The sequence below is a fragment of the Theobroma cacao genome, chromosome 4 (genome assembly GCF_053813885.1).
Source record: "Theobroma cacao isolate CCN51 chromosome 4, ASM5381388v1, whole genome shotgun sequence".
Lineage (NCBI taxonomy): Eukaryota > Viridiplantae > Streptophyta > Magnoliopsida > Malvales > Malvaceae > Theobroma > Theobroma cacao.
The window spans coordinates 38,532,532-38,551,196 of NC_142642.1; the positions used below are offsets into that span (position 1 = coordinate 38,532,532).

At 35.4% G+C, this 18,665-nt stretch overlaps 1 protein-coding gene across 1 annotated transcript; it reads right to left on the reverse strand.

Moving 5' to 3' along the window:
* Window positions 1–892: 892 nt before the first annotated feature.
* On the reverse strand, window positions 893–8,918 carry PHO1 (phosphate 1). The gene is made up of 15 exons (XM_018118842.2): window positions 8,557–8,918; window positions 7,511–7,600; window positions 7,199–7,418; window positions 5,500–5,842; window positions 4,759–4,807; window positions 4,415–4,486; window positions 3,954–4,083; window positions 3,288–3,408; window positions 2,795–3,044; window positions 2,602–2,706; window positions 2,448–2,492; window positions 2,163–2,315; window positions 1,737–2,015; window positions 1,507–1,643; window positions 893–1,423 (listed from the first exon to the last, which is right to left on the reverse strand). The coding sequence occupies exons 1-15, from the start codon at window positions 8,794–8,796 to the stop codon at window positions 1,333–1,335; spliced, it is 2,325 nt and encodes a 774-aa protein (XP_017974331.2). The 5' UTR covers window positions 8,797–8,918; the 3' UTR covers window positions 893–1,332.
* Window positions 8,919–18,665: the final 9,747 nt, after the last annotated feature.

Genomic DNA, 18,665 nt, shown 5'->3' on the forward strand with positions numbered 1-18,665 from the left:
AGGTTTTCCATCTAGCCTCCAACAGGATGTCCAGGGATATAGCCTAACATAGAGAATGTTTCATTTAAGAACAAATAGCCTATGACACTCTTGATAGCAATTACGCTAACTAATCTAAACCCATAAACAATAAATTCTGCTATAGAAATTCCAGCTTTCAGGATCCTAAAGATCTTTACATATAGCCAGCATATAAATCAGAAGACAACTGTTAAATTGTAACAAAACAATTCCAGTAAATAAGATCCTCTAAATCACTGCAAATCTATGATAGCAACATATAATTCTTGAACATCTACGAATAACACAATGGTTAAAATCTACAAATAAATGTTTCCACCTTTTTAATTCATGTAATTCACTTGCGGGGAACAAAACAAAGAAAAACTATTGAATTAAATTGAATCATATAGTTTAAGGGGCAGAGATATCAGAAAATTTTCCAAACAGTTTCTTTTGCAGGATAATGAATAGAGAAAAACAGAGGGGGGGGCGGGGGATCTAAAAGGTTATATTTTGGTGAGTCAGAACTCAGAACTAGTATGTTTCACCTGATTTTGCATCTGGGTTCCAACTCTAACCGCCGCATTTGGAGACAGCTGGGCAGAGCTGAAAGCAGAGGACCTCGACACGGGTTTTCCTTATATCTTTTTCAATTTTAAATTTTATTGAAAAATATTAGCCAGGCTGCATGGGATAAGGACAGCTCAAGGTGGGTATTAATTACCTTACTCTTTCAATACCCTGATGTTTACAACATAGAAACAACTATGCATGAAACTGCTCTTATTACTGCATATTTTTGTGCATTCATTAAGGAATGAGATAATAATTTGATTAACAATAATTTGGAAAGCTGTACAAATTGGTTCAATTAGAAAATTTATGGTGCTTGATGTTGGATTGGAGCACTTGCTTCATACATCAATCGTTCCCATCATTATACAGACTGACTAATATACATTTCAAGCTTCAAAACACATATTAAAAGTTCATTCTTCATTATCCAACAGAGAATAGAGGGAAAAAAATGCCTTTGGCTATTCACTAAGAGATCAGATTGATTCAGATATCAGCAAATCCAAGTTAGAATACCATATTCAAAGTGGATAAGATTAATTTCCATTTGATGCTGGTTTTCTTTCACTTGGAGCTCTACGATTTGCATTGGATTTGTGCTTGATGGTTGATGATGAGGGAGGAGATCTTCCACACTGTTTAAACAGAATGTGGATCCCTGGAATCTTTTAGTATATGGTGACACGAACTGCCGAAGGTATCAGTTGCCCTCTGTGTCAGCTTGTCAGGGACTTCCTCAATTTAACGATCTGATCAGCCGTCAGAGTCTGTCTCACGGAATGGCAATGGAACAGCCTTTACTGCCCGGTACTTGCCAACATTGTTTAGATGTTCATTCTCCAACCTGATCAGTAACAGTTTCTCAAGTATTAGAAGACTTCATTTAAGAACATATAGCTTGTTTTTGAAAGTGGGATAGAAAATTACCTGTAAAAATTCCAATGCCCTCGTCGGATGACCTCTAGGGAAGCCAAGAAGAAGTCTAGCAAATGTGTCTGAACTGGATTGATGCGAAACCGCATGATGCTCTCTACCCAAGCAATTCTTAGAACAACATTCAAGGCCTACAATAAAAGATTTGTGTTATTAAGAACTTTTATGGAAAAAGATATTCTGGAAAAGTGGTACTAAAATTGACTCGGTAAGGGATAACTCACAATGGACAGGTAGTAAACGCTCTTGTTCTTTAGAATTAGTTCATCTCTAAGCCAAGGGTTTTTGGACTTAGGATTAAGTAGCCCCCAATCCTTAACGAAATCCCAATATAATTGGTAAACTGTGGCCACAACTTGAGTCACCAAGACTAGAGCAAACCAGAAGTGGTTGCTCTGTGTAGCATATGTTAGCCTGGCACCAGCTGCCACCATGGCCGAAACATACTTCCCCATGTTAGCCAAGTGGTCCAGGTCATATTCGTCAAACCATCTTCTTGCACACTTGAAAGTAAATTGGAAAAAAGGGTGTTAGTTGGGCAAGAATAATTGAAAAAACTAAGAAACTGATGCAATGCAATGTGTTGACTGCTAGTTGTGCAACTCCATGGAAATCAACAAATAAATGCGAGGGGTTCCTTGAAGTCTTACCTGCATGGCACGCCAATAATATGGCAAAAACGAGATGACATAAGCAAGCTGTCTGTACATCTTTCCGTTTTTGCATGTTGCATATTGGTGGGTTTTGATACTTCCGGCAAGAAAATAGCAGGCTGTTGATTCCAAGTGTCTTAGCAGTGGAATCTGTAATACAAAAGAGATAATGTTTGATGATGAAATGTAATTGGTTAGAAGAGAAAATGAAACTGATAATTCTGTAATGACTGCTAAATCTGTTCTGTCTTAGTGTAAATTGATTGCCATCAAAATAGTTACCTGACTAGTAAGTTGGTCAGCCATGAAAAAGTCCACCATCAAGACCTGAGTCCGTGTAAAATAAGCCAAAGCAACAAAATGCTCAGTTGCAGTTTCTGAAACTTCATGCAAATTAAACCAATTCTAATGGCTATAAGTATGCAATTATATGTACCTTATAAAATGGAGAGCATATTATGTTACGTATTATACGAAGGAAGCAGTAGCGAGTTGGCTTATAGAAGATGTCAAATGGGCATACCAGGAGGGCAACGAAAATCTGAAAATCAGTAAAAAGTCATGCTTCAGTTTTCTTAACAAAATAATTATGAGCATGGAAAAGCCAGTGGGGTTGCAGTTTAACCAACCAGGAGGAGAATTCCAGGAATAGTGTCAACATGAGTTGGAGAAAAGCCACCGGCCCTTAATAGGAGGTGGATGACCATAGCCCCAACCACAGAAGTCATGAAAGTGGTACAAATGAGGAATGCATCTCTATATTTAAGGGCTGTGCTTGGTGCAAACTCAAAAATGAAGTTGTAGTTTATTCTTGTGTTCTTCCACATGAACAAGTTGCACCCATAACAAAACAAGTGCAAGCTTAACAATGCAAATACACTGCACAAAAGTGAAAATTTCCAATTAATAACTACAACCAATCTTGATATCCCATAACTAATAATAGTAAAATCAGACTTGATATTCATTTCAGTAGGCTTGGCTCTAGGGTCTGTTCTGTTGCACAACCCCTTTGTACATTTAATTTCTGGTTAATCAATTGATTATATACATGTGGTAATTGAAACTACATGAAAAGTTAAAATGGTAAAAATTATAGAGAGGCAAATGTAATAAGAGCACCTGAAAACAGGGTAGACAGTTTCCATGTAAGCTGTCCCTGTGCTCGGTGAGAATATACCAGACAAGTGTGCCAATATTATATACACACTGAACAGTGACACAAAACAACCTGTAAACAATCCTGCAACACACAAAAGTAAAAAAGGAGGAAATTCAGTGAACCAGTGACCAAATAAAAATTTCTTGAATGTCAGCCTCACTGCTTTTTGGGCCCCAGGCGCCTATTATATTATTGATAAATCATATTACCGACCATCATTTAGTTCCATTTAAAGGTTCTGTGACTGACAATTTTGTGTTTGATAGAGGATTAAAGTAATGGTTATCTTGGCCTGTTGGCCAACTGACTAATCACATCATTCAAGCTGAATTTTACAGTATAAAGTGATGATGTTATTGTCATTAGGAAAAAAAAGCAATGATGCTCTTCATAGAATGTCAGTATTATAATTTATCAGTCATTGGACCGAAATGACAGTGCTTATAGACTTTGTCACCTGGAGTATTTTGCAGCTCATTGTTTCTTTTCTGCAAACAGTATAAATCAAATGTTTAAGTGCATTAAGGCACTTCACAACCAACTAAGCATAAATATGATTTTTAAATTGGAAAATGCAGTGGTAAACCCATTTTTCCGATTTCATGGAGAGAGAAAAGAGAAGTTACCAACAAAAAAGGTGACCATGTGAGAATCTTTCTGCTGCTGTGGTTTCAAGAACTTCATTGCCTTTTTCCTGTCATTGCTGGCGAAGTGCTTTGTGAATATGGACTCCACTTCATCCATTAGTCTAACAACCTTACCACACCAAATATAAATTCATGATTATGACTTTTAGAAACCATATACATATATCTGATCCCATTCTCCAATAATCTCACAAAAAGGTAAGAAATAGCAGTAAATGAGACTTCAATATCATTATCATAAGTAAAGTTACTCACTAAATTAATAAAGCAATAATACGAGTGGTCTGATTACACAATCCATGGTCCAAACTTTTTTCTGCTCAAAATATTAGGTAGTGGAAAAGGACGCTTTTTTATGTTATGCACATTACCATATTATGACCAAGCGATTGTTTTTTATTCATTCAATTGTCGTACTAAAGAAGGCATCTCCATCTTACCTTATCAGAGCTAATGAAATGGGATCTCTTCACTGCTTTCAAATAACTTGCTGATGCTTGTTGGTTTGATACCTGTTCACATGAGAAATACACCATTTCACTTTCCTAGCTAACAGCACCAACTAAAGTACCTGCTATAGATGTTGGTGGGATCAGAGGATTAATGCAGCATTAAGTTAATTATAGTTACCATAAGGTCGGTTTTCAACAATATGTCCTTCATTAATTTATCTTGAATTCTCAAAAAGTTCATGATATAGAATGAACTTATATTGCTCATCAGAAGAATGAATTCCTTAATATATGAAATCACGGGTAATAAGGCAGATAGGTTACCACTTTACCTTGTCAAACTTCTTGAGTATCTTAGTGAAAGCCACCACATTCAGTGAGCTGCCAAAAATGGTTCATTTATGTTAGAATCTGATCAACACAGAAGCATCATCTTTCTGGCAACTATTAAAAAGGCCCCACAACCTATACCAAATTCACTAATCAAAATTTTCTTGTCTGAGTTCCTCCTTATGGTTTAAATGTTGGGATTTTCATACCAAAGAAAGCACTTATATTGGACCGTCTAGCCGACCTTTGTCAAATGGTTCAGAAAATTTTAGATATTGAAATCTCAGTTAGACCATACAGGCCTTTGCGTGCATGACCTTGTAACAGTCGACAAGTTGTGCTCCATGAAAAAAATTTGGACTACATTTCAGAGAAACAGCCAAGTTCTAGCCATCACTATCACCAAGCTGTACTTGTCAAAGCAAAAAAGAAGCCTTACGTGTGTTAAGTTAATTGCCATGCAGCTCTACCCTTCTACCTTTTCTTTCTTTTTCAGTTATGACAGCTGACAAAACCCATTCAATTTGAAGTTTTGGACTAATCCCTTGTTACCAATCAATTTTCAAGTTATAAAGTTATGTTCTATCTTGGCCAAGGCTCTTATTTTTAAAAAAATTTGTATTCAACACATATTTAATATATATAATTAAATATATTTGTGTCGTATACGTGTTCATACAACACTGATACGAATCCAAGTAACATAAATTAAGGAGCACGTATATATAACATATAGTGAAAACCTGTAAGTTTTGAGCAGACCAAGGCCCCTGTAGAGCTCCACAAATGCACTCCTAATCATCTTTTCAGCGCATTGGATCTTCTTCCTATTAATGAAATCTGTTGGACCTTCTTTCTTGGGGTTGTTGACTAAATCTTCCCAGAGCATGGATGTAACAGCTGTGATGGTGCGAGTCGGTGTGGTGGCTGGGATGTCAATCCTCATGGCCATCTTTGGCATCCCTTTCTTTGTCTTGGCCCTCGTTGCTGAATTGATGAAATTCACACCATTCCTCTCCAACGCTGCGATCACCTCATCTGTTTGCGAGGTTTCTGTTGAACTATCATTCAATTCTGCGGGGCTCTCTGCATTAATTTACCCTAATTAGAACATGCATGAAGATCATATTAAGCAAAAAAATTGCTGATTTACAGAAGCTATGAGCTAAATATATTCTTCTTTCTTTTAGTGTATGATTTGTATTCCATATATGTTTCTCCAAAAGCGACCAACCAGAGAAAAAGGGTTCTTCTTAAGAATATGAATTTTGTACGAAACTTAGTCTATCAGATAGGCAGTTGTATTATTGAGACCAAAAACCTTTATCGTCTCATAGACAGCATGAACATTGCTGTATGCCAAGGATTTTTCAACTTTTTTTCATTTCCCTTTTATGCTAATCTTTTTTGCATACACTATTTATAGGTCCCACTGCTTTCTATTTTGTTTTGTTTGGCTAGAGTTAATTAATGTAAGATTCAGGGCTTGCTTAAAGCAAGGCAGGCACATGACAAGTTGATTCACAATTTATTTACAATTAGCCTCATGCCACTTCAGTATATGACTTAACTTAAACTCGTTATGCAAATACTTGAGTTAAATTCGAGCAATTATATGTTATATTTAACTCGATACAGAATTAAAATTTTGTACATGACCTGTGAGGGTATAATCCACAACGAAATCAGATCTTAGGAAATGAGACATGAATTAATAGATATATCTTTTTCGTGGCCAGAGTTGAAGAAGTTCAGGTGAGATAGGCAAAAAATAAGATACGCAACAAAGCAGACAATTGGAGACAATCAGACAAATTTTCCCAGCATTCCCATTACAGAGTTCTGGAAATAATTTCTGTGGACCATCGCCCATAAATTTAGCAGAAAAGCAATATTTATTGCTTCAGTTTGTCCATATCTCTCACACATTGGACAAGTTGGTTTACCTACTTGGACCCCCTGGAAAAAGTTTTCCATGCATTTCCAATGATCTTCTGACATGGACTGCTGCATATCCACCGCAGTCAAAAATCGTAAGATCAAGTTCCCAATTGGGACCAAACAATGATTTTGCTATTAAATTTCTCTTCGTTTTATAATTTCTAGACTTTTGATGATTAATGTTGGGGAAATTCGTTACAATTCATCAGCTTTCCTACTTTTTTTTTCTTCAGGTTTATGTTATAAAATTGAGCTAGGCAGTTGACAATGGACTTGCCAATTTGCCAGAACCAACCAAGCACCAAACTAGTGCAAGAAGCAACCATATCATGCCACGTTAGATCAATGTTCTATAAACAAAATAATATTATTATATTGCCCTGGAGCTCACAAAATTGAAAACGACTTGTTAACATAAAAGCAGGTTAGCAAGGGAAGTCCAGTCCAAGTTCACATTTCGGAGATATCAGGAAAGCAAAACAAACAAACCAACTCTCTGACCTGAGAAATCAGAATTGCGGGGAGAAGATGACCATGAACGTGCAATGATCCCTGCATTCGGCTTCCGCCGGCGGTCGGTGAGGATCTGCTTGAGGTCTAGCAGGATTTGAAGTTGCTTGTTGAGAATCTCTCCTCTCTCAAGAAACTCACTCTCTTTAGCCTTGTAAAATTGGTTCACCTTGTTTAACTGTTCGTCCAAGCTTTCGAAAAATTCCTTCACCTGGAAAACCAAACCAAACCAAAAATAGAAAAATGGGGCCTCCATTTCATTCCAAGTTTTACTGTTTTGTTTGCATAGAGAATTGTAAATACCTCATCTTCTTCAGAAAACAGTTGGACAAGCTCAGTTTGATAGAGTACTTCTTCTTCATCAGAACCATCCTCCATGGTTTTACTCCTTACCTACACCGTGAAACTAAAAATCAGAAGAGATATTAATTCAACAACCTTCCCTCATATTTGGTGTCTTTTTCACTGATTTTTTGGGTATAAGTTGTTGGTTTTGTTCCTCTTGTTCACGATAGATTCGTGACATTAGCACCTGCAACCGTTTCGTATTTGGTTTCGTGACAAAATGAGAAACTCCCAACAACAAAAAATATAAAGTACCCCATAAATCATGAACAACAACACTGTACTCCACTGTATCTTCACGCATACAGCCAACATTATACTAAAAATATCCAAGAATGTAGAGAGCAAGAGTTTTCCAGAAAAGAAAAAAGGCATGCTTTCCAAGAAATTAAGAGGTGACAAAGTTTGCTAAAAACGACAAAAATTATAACAATTCAATCAACCATCGTCTAGTATAAGTTAACTATAAAGTTGATTAAATCATGTACACAAAGAGGCATACGGTACAAAAGGGTTGCAGTAACTTTGCTTTTATTTATCAACTTTTGATCACGTGGGGCGTTGACATGGGACCCATTGATCGGACGGTGAGAAATGGAGCAAAAGAAATCGTTTTCATATGAATAGGAGAGAAAAAACAAACCTCACCTGAGATTTTGTGAAGGAAAAAGCAAATAAGAATATGGTACGTGGGCAACAAAAGTAAAAGACTAGAAAGGACGAGGAACGAAGTTCAAGGATAACAGCGGAAAGCAGAAGAAGAGAGAAAATCGGAGAATCAGTTTAGAAACTAGGCCCTCCCCCCAGAAAACAGTAAGTATTGGAAAGCCCGAAAATGACTTCCCCATCCTTTCAACACTAGATAAAAATTCACAACTTTATGTCAAAATCATTGAAGAAATGCAAACATGATTAGTACCCATTTGCCCAAACACCCTAAAAGGTGCAACAAACATGAGAAGAAGGAAATTTTGATTGATGTTTTCTGTCATAGTTGTGCTTACCTGAATGATCTCAGTATTGTTATTGGAGCTGACGAACTTGGTTGAGAGTTTCATGGCGATGAAACGAATGGGGTCAAAAATGGACCGGCCAAAGTCATGGCTTAGGTCAGGTGGAGGTTGTCTTTTTTTTCTAGAGAGCTTGATCTTCTTTATGTGTTTCTTGAGTTGCCTGTAGTTAACAAAGGCATCTTTCCATTCTGGTATTAGTTGAGCTTCAAGCTCCTTTGAGAACTTCACCATTGTTTTTCTTCTTCCTCTTCTCTTATTGAATTTTCTTCTTCTTTCTATGAGGAGAAAAACAAGAGTTGATGGAGGTGGGGAGTGGGAGAAAGAAAAGGAAACGAGAGAGAGAGCTTAGCGGGGTTTGAGAGGGATTAGTGAGGTTTATATATAGAGAAAAAGAGAGAGAAAAAGAGAAAGAAAGAGAGAGAGAGAGACGTGTGGAGAAGGGGAGAGTTTGCTTGTTGTTAATGGAAATTAAAATCCTTTTTCTTACATAATATTTACACTATCACAAAAAGGGAGAAAAAATAAAAGGAGATAGAACTAATAATAGAAACATATAATTGAAAATTTGGGCTTATAGAGTTATCTTTTAGTGGATAGCTGGTTTTATGGGGTTATATCTTGAATGTTAATGTAATTGTTTGAAAACCTGTGAACATAAGCAGGAAAAAGCAAGGAAGAAAGAAACTCCACCACCCCCACAAAGTTTACAGAGAGAAATAGGTTTTCTAGTCTCAAAAAGTAAAAGGAAAATTTCGGCACATTAAACACATATAAGAAAAAAGAAAAAGATTTTGTGGAGCACATTGTTGGTTGAAGAATTTAATAATGGACAGTGTTGAGATTGGGTAAAATCTCAGAATTACAATGGACATAGGTCAACATTGATGCCACTGGCCATCTAGCTGCCACTAAGTTTTGTTCCCGTCATTCAAAACCTTTTTTATAGTCTCGACACACAATATTGTAATTTGCACAATTATATAATCTATATTTTATTTTAACATAATGTGGAATGCAAGAGAAAGAACCGCACACTTCGATAGCCCGCCCCTCAGATGATCACACATGGACGGCCCGTGCCAGTCGTGCACCTTATAGCGCCGCAATAGAGGGCAGTACGCAAGATAATAGCGCATCAATGGACCTCGACAAGGAGGCCCGCATCGTAGAAGACATTGCAAGCACAAGCTACATGCCAAAAGCCCTTGTGCGAGAGCGTCACACGCCCTGAGGGCCACGAGCCACTCGGACGCATGAAGAGTTCGAATTCAAGTAAGACTGCTTGCATAGGGTAGTTTTAATAGAGTTAGAATTCTCTTTTATTTATTTTACTTGCATTAGGACTTTAAGTTAGTCATATTTTATTTAAGAATAGAATCTTTAATTTATTCAAATCTCTTATTAACTACTCTAATTGTACTAAACAACTAAAATTAGAGTTTGATTAGAATTAAGAAAAAGCTATGTTATAATAGCACTCTTGCGGAACTAAAAGGCAATAGAGTCAAACTGTTCAAGTAGTCAATTCAAGCATTTAAGTTATTTGGTTAGGATCTTGCGAAACTAAAAGGCAATAGAGTCAAACTGTTCAAGTAGTCAATTCCAGCATTTAAGTTATTTGGTTAGGATCTTAATTATTTGTTTTTCTCTTGAGAATAATATAATTTTTTTTCTTAAATTCTCTTTCTTCAAGTTTCACTTTTGCATTAGTGTACAAATATTTAAAGATAGGCTTGCTTAGTCTTTCATACACAAGTCTAAGCACTATACAAATCTTAGCTAAAGTTTCAAGCCTGTGACAAGTGGCATCAAGGCTAGGCGGGGCTCGAGTGGTATTAAACCTAGGTTAGGCAAGACAAGCCCCATCTTTCTAAGGTAAAGATGGTATCAAAGCTAGGTTAGTTTTAGAAGGAAAGCTAAGTTAGTCAAGCTCAACTTTGTTTGGAAAGCTAAGGTTGGCTAAGCCAAAATAAATTTAAGGAAGTCTCAAATTTTCAAGGAAGTAGGTTTTAGAGTAAGATTTAACAACTCTAAGGGCCAAGGAAAAGTAAAAATTTAATCCAAATCGAAATCATGAAATGTGGGAAAAGAAAAAAAAGAATAGAAAGGAGAATAGCATCAATTAGTGACCAGGTCACATCCTACTTGAACACCTTGGTTCAAGATAGTGTGAACATTACAAACATGAAAATTGTGAGTGCACATGCTATGGATCATTACGAGTCTGAAGACATCTTGCAAGCACTAGATAACTATATATTTTGCCTTGAGACAAGTATCAACAGAAAGATGTGGAGCAACCTCGAATACGTCGAGGACAACATTGAGTAGTTGGGGTCCAATAATGATGAGCTTCACAAAGGATGACACAACATGATGGATTCACTAATTCGCCATGATGTAAGGCTAGATGAATTAATGGCAACAACAATGATAATTGACAGAGGTTGATAGAGGTCTCGAACAGAGGATGATGTATTTAGTTAACAAATATTAGGAAGCTGCACAATTTGACTTCTAAATTAGGCAATTTGACCAACAGAACTTTGGTATTGGATTGACGACCAAGGTGTCAAGTTCAAACCTCTTGTGTCCTATGTGTGTTGCAAATAGAGATGCCATGCACATAAAAGTTGTACATTTGGACATTACATGGGCGCACCAAAAAGGATTCACAAGCTAACTGTGAGCCAAACATTCGCACGGGGAAGACATATCCTTACTTAAAAGTGTTCCCAAAATAGCCAAAAAGGGCTACTTCAATCGAGCCCACGAGTATCATGGGGAACCCACTAAAGACTTGCGGTAGAGAAAAGTGACGAGGTGAAGGCATTGTCTAGATCAAGTGAGAGAGAATGTCATGATCCTCAAAACTGTGATACACCTAGCCCATAGGGATAGTCGGGCTAGTCGCACATGGCGATGCCACACAACCCCAAAACGACCATACGAGTCAAAAGATGACATGGCTAAAAGGCTCATCAATGATGCTTATCAAGTCATGGGCAATCGGGGATTTCTAGACATCCTCAATATCCGAGTTGTCGAGCTGCACCAACCCTTGGGGTAAATCAACAAGCCTGACCCACTAGCACAACACGTCAAGCCTTCGCACAAGCAGTAAAAGCATAAGAAGATTGCACAACATAAGGATGCAACATACATGCAAGAAGTATGGAAGCACACTTCGATAGCTCGCTCGCCGGATGATCATGCTGAGATGGCTTGCACAAATTGCACACCTCATGGACCTGTGATAAGAGGCAACGCATAAGATAATTAGGACGCCAACAGGGAGACCCGCATTGTAGAAGACCTCGCATGCACAAGTTGCATGTTAGAAAGCCTTGTGCATGAGTGTTGCACACCCAAGGGTTACAAGCCTCTTAAACGCACACCATCGAGGCTCAGAATTGTTGCACCAAGGAGTTGGACAAAAATTTAGGCCAGACACAAAAGTGCCATTCGAACCAAGCCAACTCAAGAAAACGCACACTAGCCGCCCGACTACATAAGATGTTTGCATGAAGAACTCAAATTCAAGTTCGACTGCTCGCATAGGGTAGTTTTAATAGGGTTAAAATTCTCTTTTATTTATTTTACTTGCACTAAGACTTTAGGCTAGTTATGTTCTATTTAAGAATAAAGCCCTATTTTATTTAAATCTCTTGTTAACTATTTGTACTAAACAATTAGAAGTAGAGTTTGATTAGGATTAAGGAAAAATTATATTATAAAAGCAGGTCAAAAGGTAATAGAGTCAAATTGCCCAAGTAGTCAAATCAAGCATTCAAGGTATTTTCTTAGGATTTTAAATATTTATTTTTCTTTTTAGAATAATATAATTATTTTCTCCTAAATTGTCTTTCTTCAAGTTTTGTTTCCGTATTATTGTACAAATACTTAGGATAAGCTTGCTTAAGTTTTCATACACAAGTTTAATATACAAGTTTAAGCGTCAAAGGGATCTTGACAAAAGTTTCAAGTCCATGACAGTTTGCTTGTTGATAATGGAAATTAAAATCCTTTTTCTTACATAATATTTTTGCTATATAAAAAAAGACAAAAAACTGAAAATAGATAATACTAATAATAGAAATATATAATTGAAAATTTGGGTTTATAGAGTTATCTTTTAGTGGCTAGCTGGTTTTATGGAGTTACATCTTGAATGTTAATGTAATTGTATGAAAACTTGGGTTCTGACCTATGAAAATAAGCAGGAAAAAAGCAAGGAAGAAAGAAACTCCCCCACATATAAGAATTTAATAATGAACAGTATATTTAAGTATTTGATTCATCAATTAGTGTATGATTTCTTGTTTACAAAATAAAGTTCAAATCCTCTTCCCTCAAATTTTTTTTTAAAAAAATTAATAATGGACAGTGTTAAAATTAGGTAAAAGCTCAAAATTACGATGCACATAGGTCAACATTGATGCCACTGGCCATCTAGCTGCCACTAAGTTTTGTTCTCATTATTCAGAACCTTTTTTATAGTCTCAACACACATATTGTAATTTGCACAACTATATAATTTATATTTTATTTTAGCATAATGTGGAATGCAAGAGAAAGGAGAGATAATTACCTTTATCCATATGATTCAACCAATGGAAAGTACACAGTTTTTTTTTTTTTTTTTTTGTTTCTAGGGGAGGAAATTTCAAGCATACTACTTCTGAATGTGAATAACCAAAGTGTATAATGCAATTTGGACTTTGCCCATTTTAATGAGATTAAAATTTAATTAATGGGCACATTTATAGCTGAAAAATTTTAGATAATCCTGAGAAAACGACATGACCAGGTGGGACTGCTAGCTCCTTCTATACAAAAAGAAGTGTTACGTCCAAGGGCCTATGCTTCTAGGCCTGAACAATATTTTCCGTTTCATTAATTCTGCATCTAATACACAATTCTCTACGAATCTCTAATCATTAATTATTTCAAATTATGTTATATTGCATAATTATGATGTAAGCTTTTCGTAAAAATAATATGTAATTGATTTACAAATGCAGGATTAAGATAAGAATTTTGTTAGCAAGTTACTATTGTAGAACATTTACTCCTAATGTTTTAAAATGTATCATATTACTTATCAATTATTATATTTAATATTAAAATATTATTATGGTGCCACTGTAATCTTGAGTGTCCTTGAGTTTTTTTATCAATATCGATATTAAGATATAACTGTAATATCAATGAATCTGTAATAAGTTTGTTTATGACAGTAAACTCGAATAAACATTTGTTTTACTATTAATAATTAATCATTTGTTTTATATTTTTATAAAAAATAAAAAAAATTCTCAGGATTTATATATTTTTATGAGATGCAAGGGATTTTGCTTCTATCTAAAACAAATCCAAATAAAGGAAAACGTTATCTAGTGAAGATATAACGAAATCCCATCAAATAAATGCCTTTTTTGACTAGCATTAATTATTGGACTTAGACAATTTAAAAACAATCAAGCTACAATTATATCCATAAAAAGAAAAGATATACACGAAACGGGAAATCACAAAGAGTTCTGTATGGAACAGCTTCTGTCAAACTCAGGTGAAAAAAAAAGAAATTAAAGGTGACCACTTTATTCATGAATCATTTGGATTATAATTATACTTTTTCTGACAAATTCTTTAACGGTTTGATCGTTCATTAGTGCCATCTTAGGTTATTACTGGTTTAATCACTCTACATAAATGCATTAAAATAAATTTTATCAAATGGCAACAACATATTAAAAAGTGCTTAAAGACACTGATTAGCAAAATATCATTTACTTTTCAATGATAATTTGCCGTCCAATTAATTCCTTTATGGCAGATTCGGAGGGAACACTGAATTGAATTCACAATTATTGACAAAGCTATCATGATCGCATGCATTGCCAGTTCGAATATATGCTGTGTTTTGGTTGTTCAATTTTGTAGGTCACTGATTTGCTCTTCTTTTATGTGACACTAAGTGCGCCAATACAGAAATTGGCCTCTGTGAAGATTGAACCTTTCTCTGCCTCTTTGATGTATTATTGTTTAACAACATAAAGATTTGTTTCATGCAGTTGGTTTCTGGATTTGGTTTGGCATAAATTTAGATAGACAGTGCCTTCATGTTGCAAAGTGGAGTTCTCACATCAGAGTTATCTGTGAGAGATTTTTTATTTCCCAAGGACTGATTCTGAGAGAAAACTATGAAATGAAGAAGAAAGAAACTCTGGGTATGAAATGGATTTTACTTTGTTAAAATACTTTCTAAAACAAGTAGCATGGCATCACCAATTGAATTGAGAGAAAAGTTACGGTTTTGTTTATACATATATATATATATATATATATATATATTTGTTTTCATTCTTCTTTTCCAATTAAAGTGATCAACGTTATCATCAAGATGACTAGACGTTTCATATTGTACGCAGTACTTGAAATTAGAATATGATTAAGAGAAATTTTTTGTTAATTAAAAAAATTGGAATCGTAAAAATTGATCTTAACATCCACACGTAGGAATATCAATTTCATAAACAGTTGGTCAGAATCTTAAAAAATATGGAGATTGTTTGAATGCATGAGATTACAAGGAAAAGGACGGTTACCTGTAAGAGCTGTTAGAATATTATTGATTCAGAGCTATATCATTTTCAAGCTCTTCCACTGGGGATCCACAAGGGATCATGCTTTAGTGTAAGGTATCGAAGCAGAGAATATTCCAAATAAAGAAAATGGGAATTAAGGGATTGATAAATGGGGCGGGGAAAATCAAGTTCTTAAAGTTGGGACCTCATGTCTTGCACGACTCCCCATTATCATTGCTTTGCCTTCTGCATTGCTAACTCATCTTCCACGACCCACAGCGGCCCCCAACATCACTCTGTTAATTAAGCTTCATCCTTGGGTATGCAGGTGGGTTCCCTTTTGCTACAGTTCTGCAGAAAAAGAAAAAAAGTAGAGCTGGATATGTCATTCTTTGTTGCTTAGAAAGGGGGGGAGAAAAGGGTTGAATTCAAGCATTCTTCTTTGCATCCAGGCCATACAATATTTCCTGGTCAATTGGTTTTTCTACTTGAGGGGATATATCACTTTTCAAAGGGAGTATGTGCTTGTCCAATTTTAGGGTATATTTCTAAGTAGATATAGCTCTGCTTCTAAAATGTAACAATACTTTCTAAGCAATTCTATTGACAAATTTGAATAAATAGTTCCTTTTAATTATGCATAATTTGACATATCTTCTATCCAGGCATCTCACTTGGAATAGAAAACACCCATATCTCCAAATTGGTACTCAAGTTCAAGCTCTACAAGAATATGAAAATTTTCTTTAAGCTTTTGTGTAACAAAAAGAATGAAAGAATGAAAGGAAAAAAAAAATTGAACCAGATACTTTGCCTTGAGGGAAGCAGATGCCACCAACATATGATTATGAAGTGTGATATGAACTAATAAATTCATGAAAAACCCAATGAACGTCAAGAAAATTGGCATCCACGCGGAGTTAATTACAAAGATTAATAACTAATTGGGTCCAATTAGGATCTTCTCACTCTTACATACACTAAAATTCACAATCTGAAGTAAAGGCAAGTAGAAAATTACTAGAAAATATATATAAGTAGTGGGAGGCCTCGATATCCCTTTCCTTGGGTGCCTTCCAAACACGTGTATAGATTCTTTGCCAGAATATACACTTCCTCTCCAACTGATCCAACCAAGGAACCTCTAGAGAGGATCTGCTACCTGCATAAATAAGAACTGTTTGTACAGTAAACAGAAAGGGAGGGGAAGTCAAATAAGTGGGATTTGCTGATGATGAATTATTGTGGGAGCCAAATTTACCAACACTTTTTCCTTTGAGTGTTGCATGACGTATGAAGCCATGTTCCCTTTTTGTGTTCCCCCACTAAGACAAAGTCACAACCCAACAAATAAAAGATTATTAGCTTAATGGGATTTGTGAATTGGACCTCCCCTTTATTTTTAGTTTTAATTAAGCTTTGTACTCTTTGCCCATCATTGGAGTGTAGCACAAAGATCTCACTAATGGGGATATAGTGCTAGGATCAGCCTTTCAAGTTTAGAAGTCATTGTTTGGGACATTTTTTCTTAACCTTTTTACTTACACCAAGGTTGGATAAGGAAGGGATCTAATGGGGGTACTGTACTTTGGGTACCATGTGGATTAAGAGCAATTAGCTTTGATGCTAAAAAGTGTCCCTGAGTTTGAAAGGAATTATAGGACTCCTTGCCCCCCCTAGGAGAAGCCCCAACAAGGGCAGCATGGGGGTCAATTATATATAATTAAAGGAGTGCCCTTCCAATTGGGGATATAAGATCTTACATTATATAAATATTTATGGCCCTATTCATGCTTTAAGAGTCAGAAGGGTGAGAAGGGTTGTAGTTAACACCTTGCACCAAATATAACCTAAAGAGCAAAGGAACAAAAAACAAAATCAATTTTTTCTGTTTTGCTCTGCAGGGGTACTCTTAACAATGTGTTCACTTTCCACCCAGGGATGAGGAAAGAAAGATTTTAACATTATTTTGAATGAGAAGAAAGGACTTTCTAGGTCATATTTCCATTGAAGTGAACTTTATTTTTTTTTTCACCAAGAAAAAAAAAGAAATTAATGGTTATCCCACTAATGCTCTTATCTGACTTTTCTTTTATATTATTTTCTTGCTATGGTGGTGCCCTATTCTATTTTAACTTCTTCTTTCATCTACTCTTTTATGGGTAGCTACCTTTAATTTATACTTAAAACAAGGATGGTTTAGCCCCCAAAAAAGAAAAAAAAATAGTACAAACAATGGTGGTGTAATCCACTATTGCTCCTAGGGAAAGGCTGCCTCCTTCCTCTCTTTTCTTTTTCTCTTCTGGTTGACAACCAAGTTCCACATCCTCGTGCTTAATTTTGGATAGGAAATTGGTTAGATAGGGCAGCATTTGATTCCTTGACAAAAGATACAGAGATTCAGTACCTAGATATATATGGTCTTTTAGAAGTAATTTTGTCCAATTTATAAATATGTCAATTCCACCTCATGGGGAATATTGTCTGTAGAGAAGCAAGTATATAAATATATTTAGAATCTATCCATGCCCAATGAAGTTCCTTTATAAATTAAAATAATAATCGAAGTCATATATGATATAATGAATGAATATCCCATGCCTCTTTTGTGTTTATTAGGCTCAATTTTTTAAACCAATTTCATAACATTAAGAAATTTGAAGTTTAGCCAAGCAGAGATTCGTCTGGGGAAGCACTTTTGTTTGTTTGCAAAAGTAAAAAAATGAATATCTTAGATACTACAAGATTGTGAATTTTTTTAATTATGAAATCTCGTGCGTGTATATATACATGAATCAATTTAGTAATCATAACATTATGTTCTTAATATATTCAGTAAAATAAAATAAAGATTTTGATCACTTTTTTAATTAACCATGCATGAATGTAAAGGTCGATGATAGTTTGATAAAATTTATATGCAATGAAATTCCCTTCCTGACTTTCAAAAGGAAAAAGGATAGCTACACTACACACACATGAAACAAATTGAACCAAATTAATTTGATGAGGTGAGGCATGACATCAAGCTAGGTTTAATTCAACAAAAATAAAGTACATATGGTGGTGTGAATAGATCGGTATTATCTCTTCATATATTCATCAAGATGACTCTTCAAATTGGTGCCTTAATTAACAGAACTAATTTGACCTTAAGCTGAATTAGCTATCAAAGGTAATCTCGTTCATTAATTAGGTAACTTCCCATTTGCTTCATGCATGTTTCTATCGCCTAATCCGTCACTTCAAATTCTTTATATTAAGATATAAAACAATTAATCACTCATCACTCAATATCTAATAAGCGCATTAAGCAGCTACCAATGGCAATGCCTTACAATGATTCAGTGACATTGAAAGGGTGCTCCACATTACATTAATGTGTTATAATTTCCGGCTGCCATAGCCCATAGGGACTTCTTGCACCTATCCTGTATGTTCAATAGCTGTTACCCAACTTTGATTTGTGCAAGATTCCTACTACAATATGTATACTCTTTATCTTTATAA

What these genes read in the sequence shown, in the direction of transcription:
- PHO1 (XM_018118842.2), bottom strand. Translation starts at nt 8,796, where the DNA reads ATGGTGAAGTTCTCAAAGGAGCTTGAAGCTCAACTAATACCAGAATGG. An exon ending in CATGGTCACCTTTTTTGTTG is followed by an intron (nt 3,409 to 3,953) that starts GTAACTTCTCTT and finishes TGTGTGTTGCAG; the next exon opens with GATTGTTTACAGGTTGTTTT. An exon ending in GCGTTTACTACCTGTCCATT is followed by an intron (nt 1,644 to 1,736) that starts GTGAGTTATCCC and finishes CTTTTATTGTAG; the next exon opens with GCCTTGAATGTTGTTCTAAG.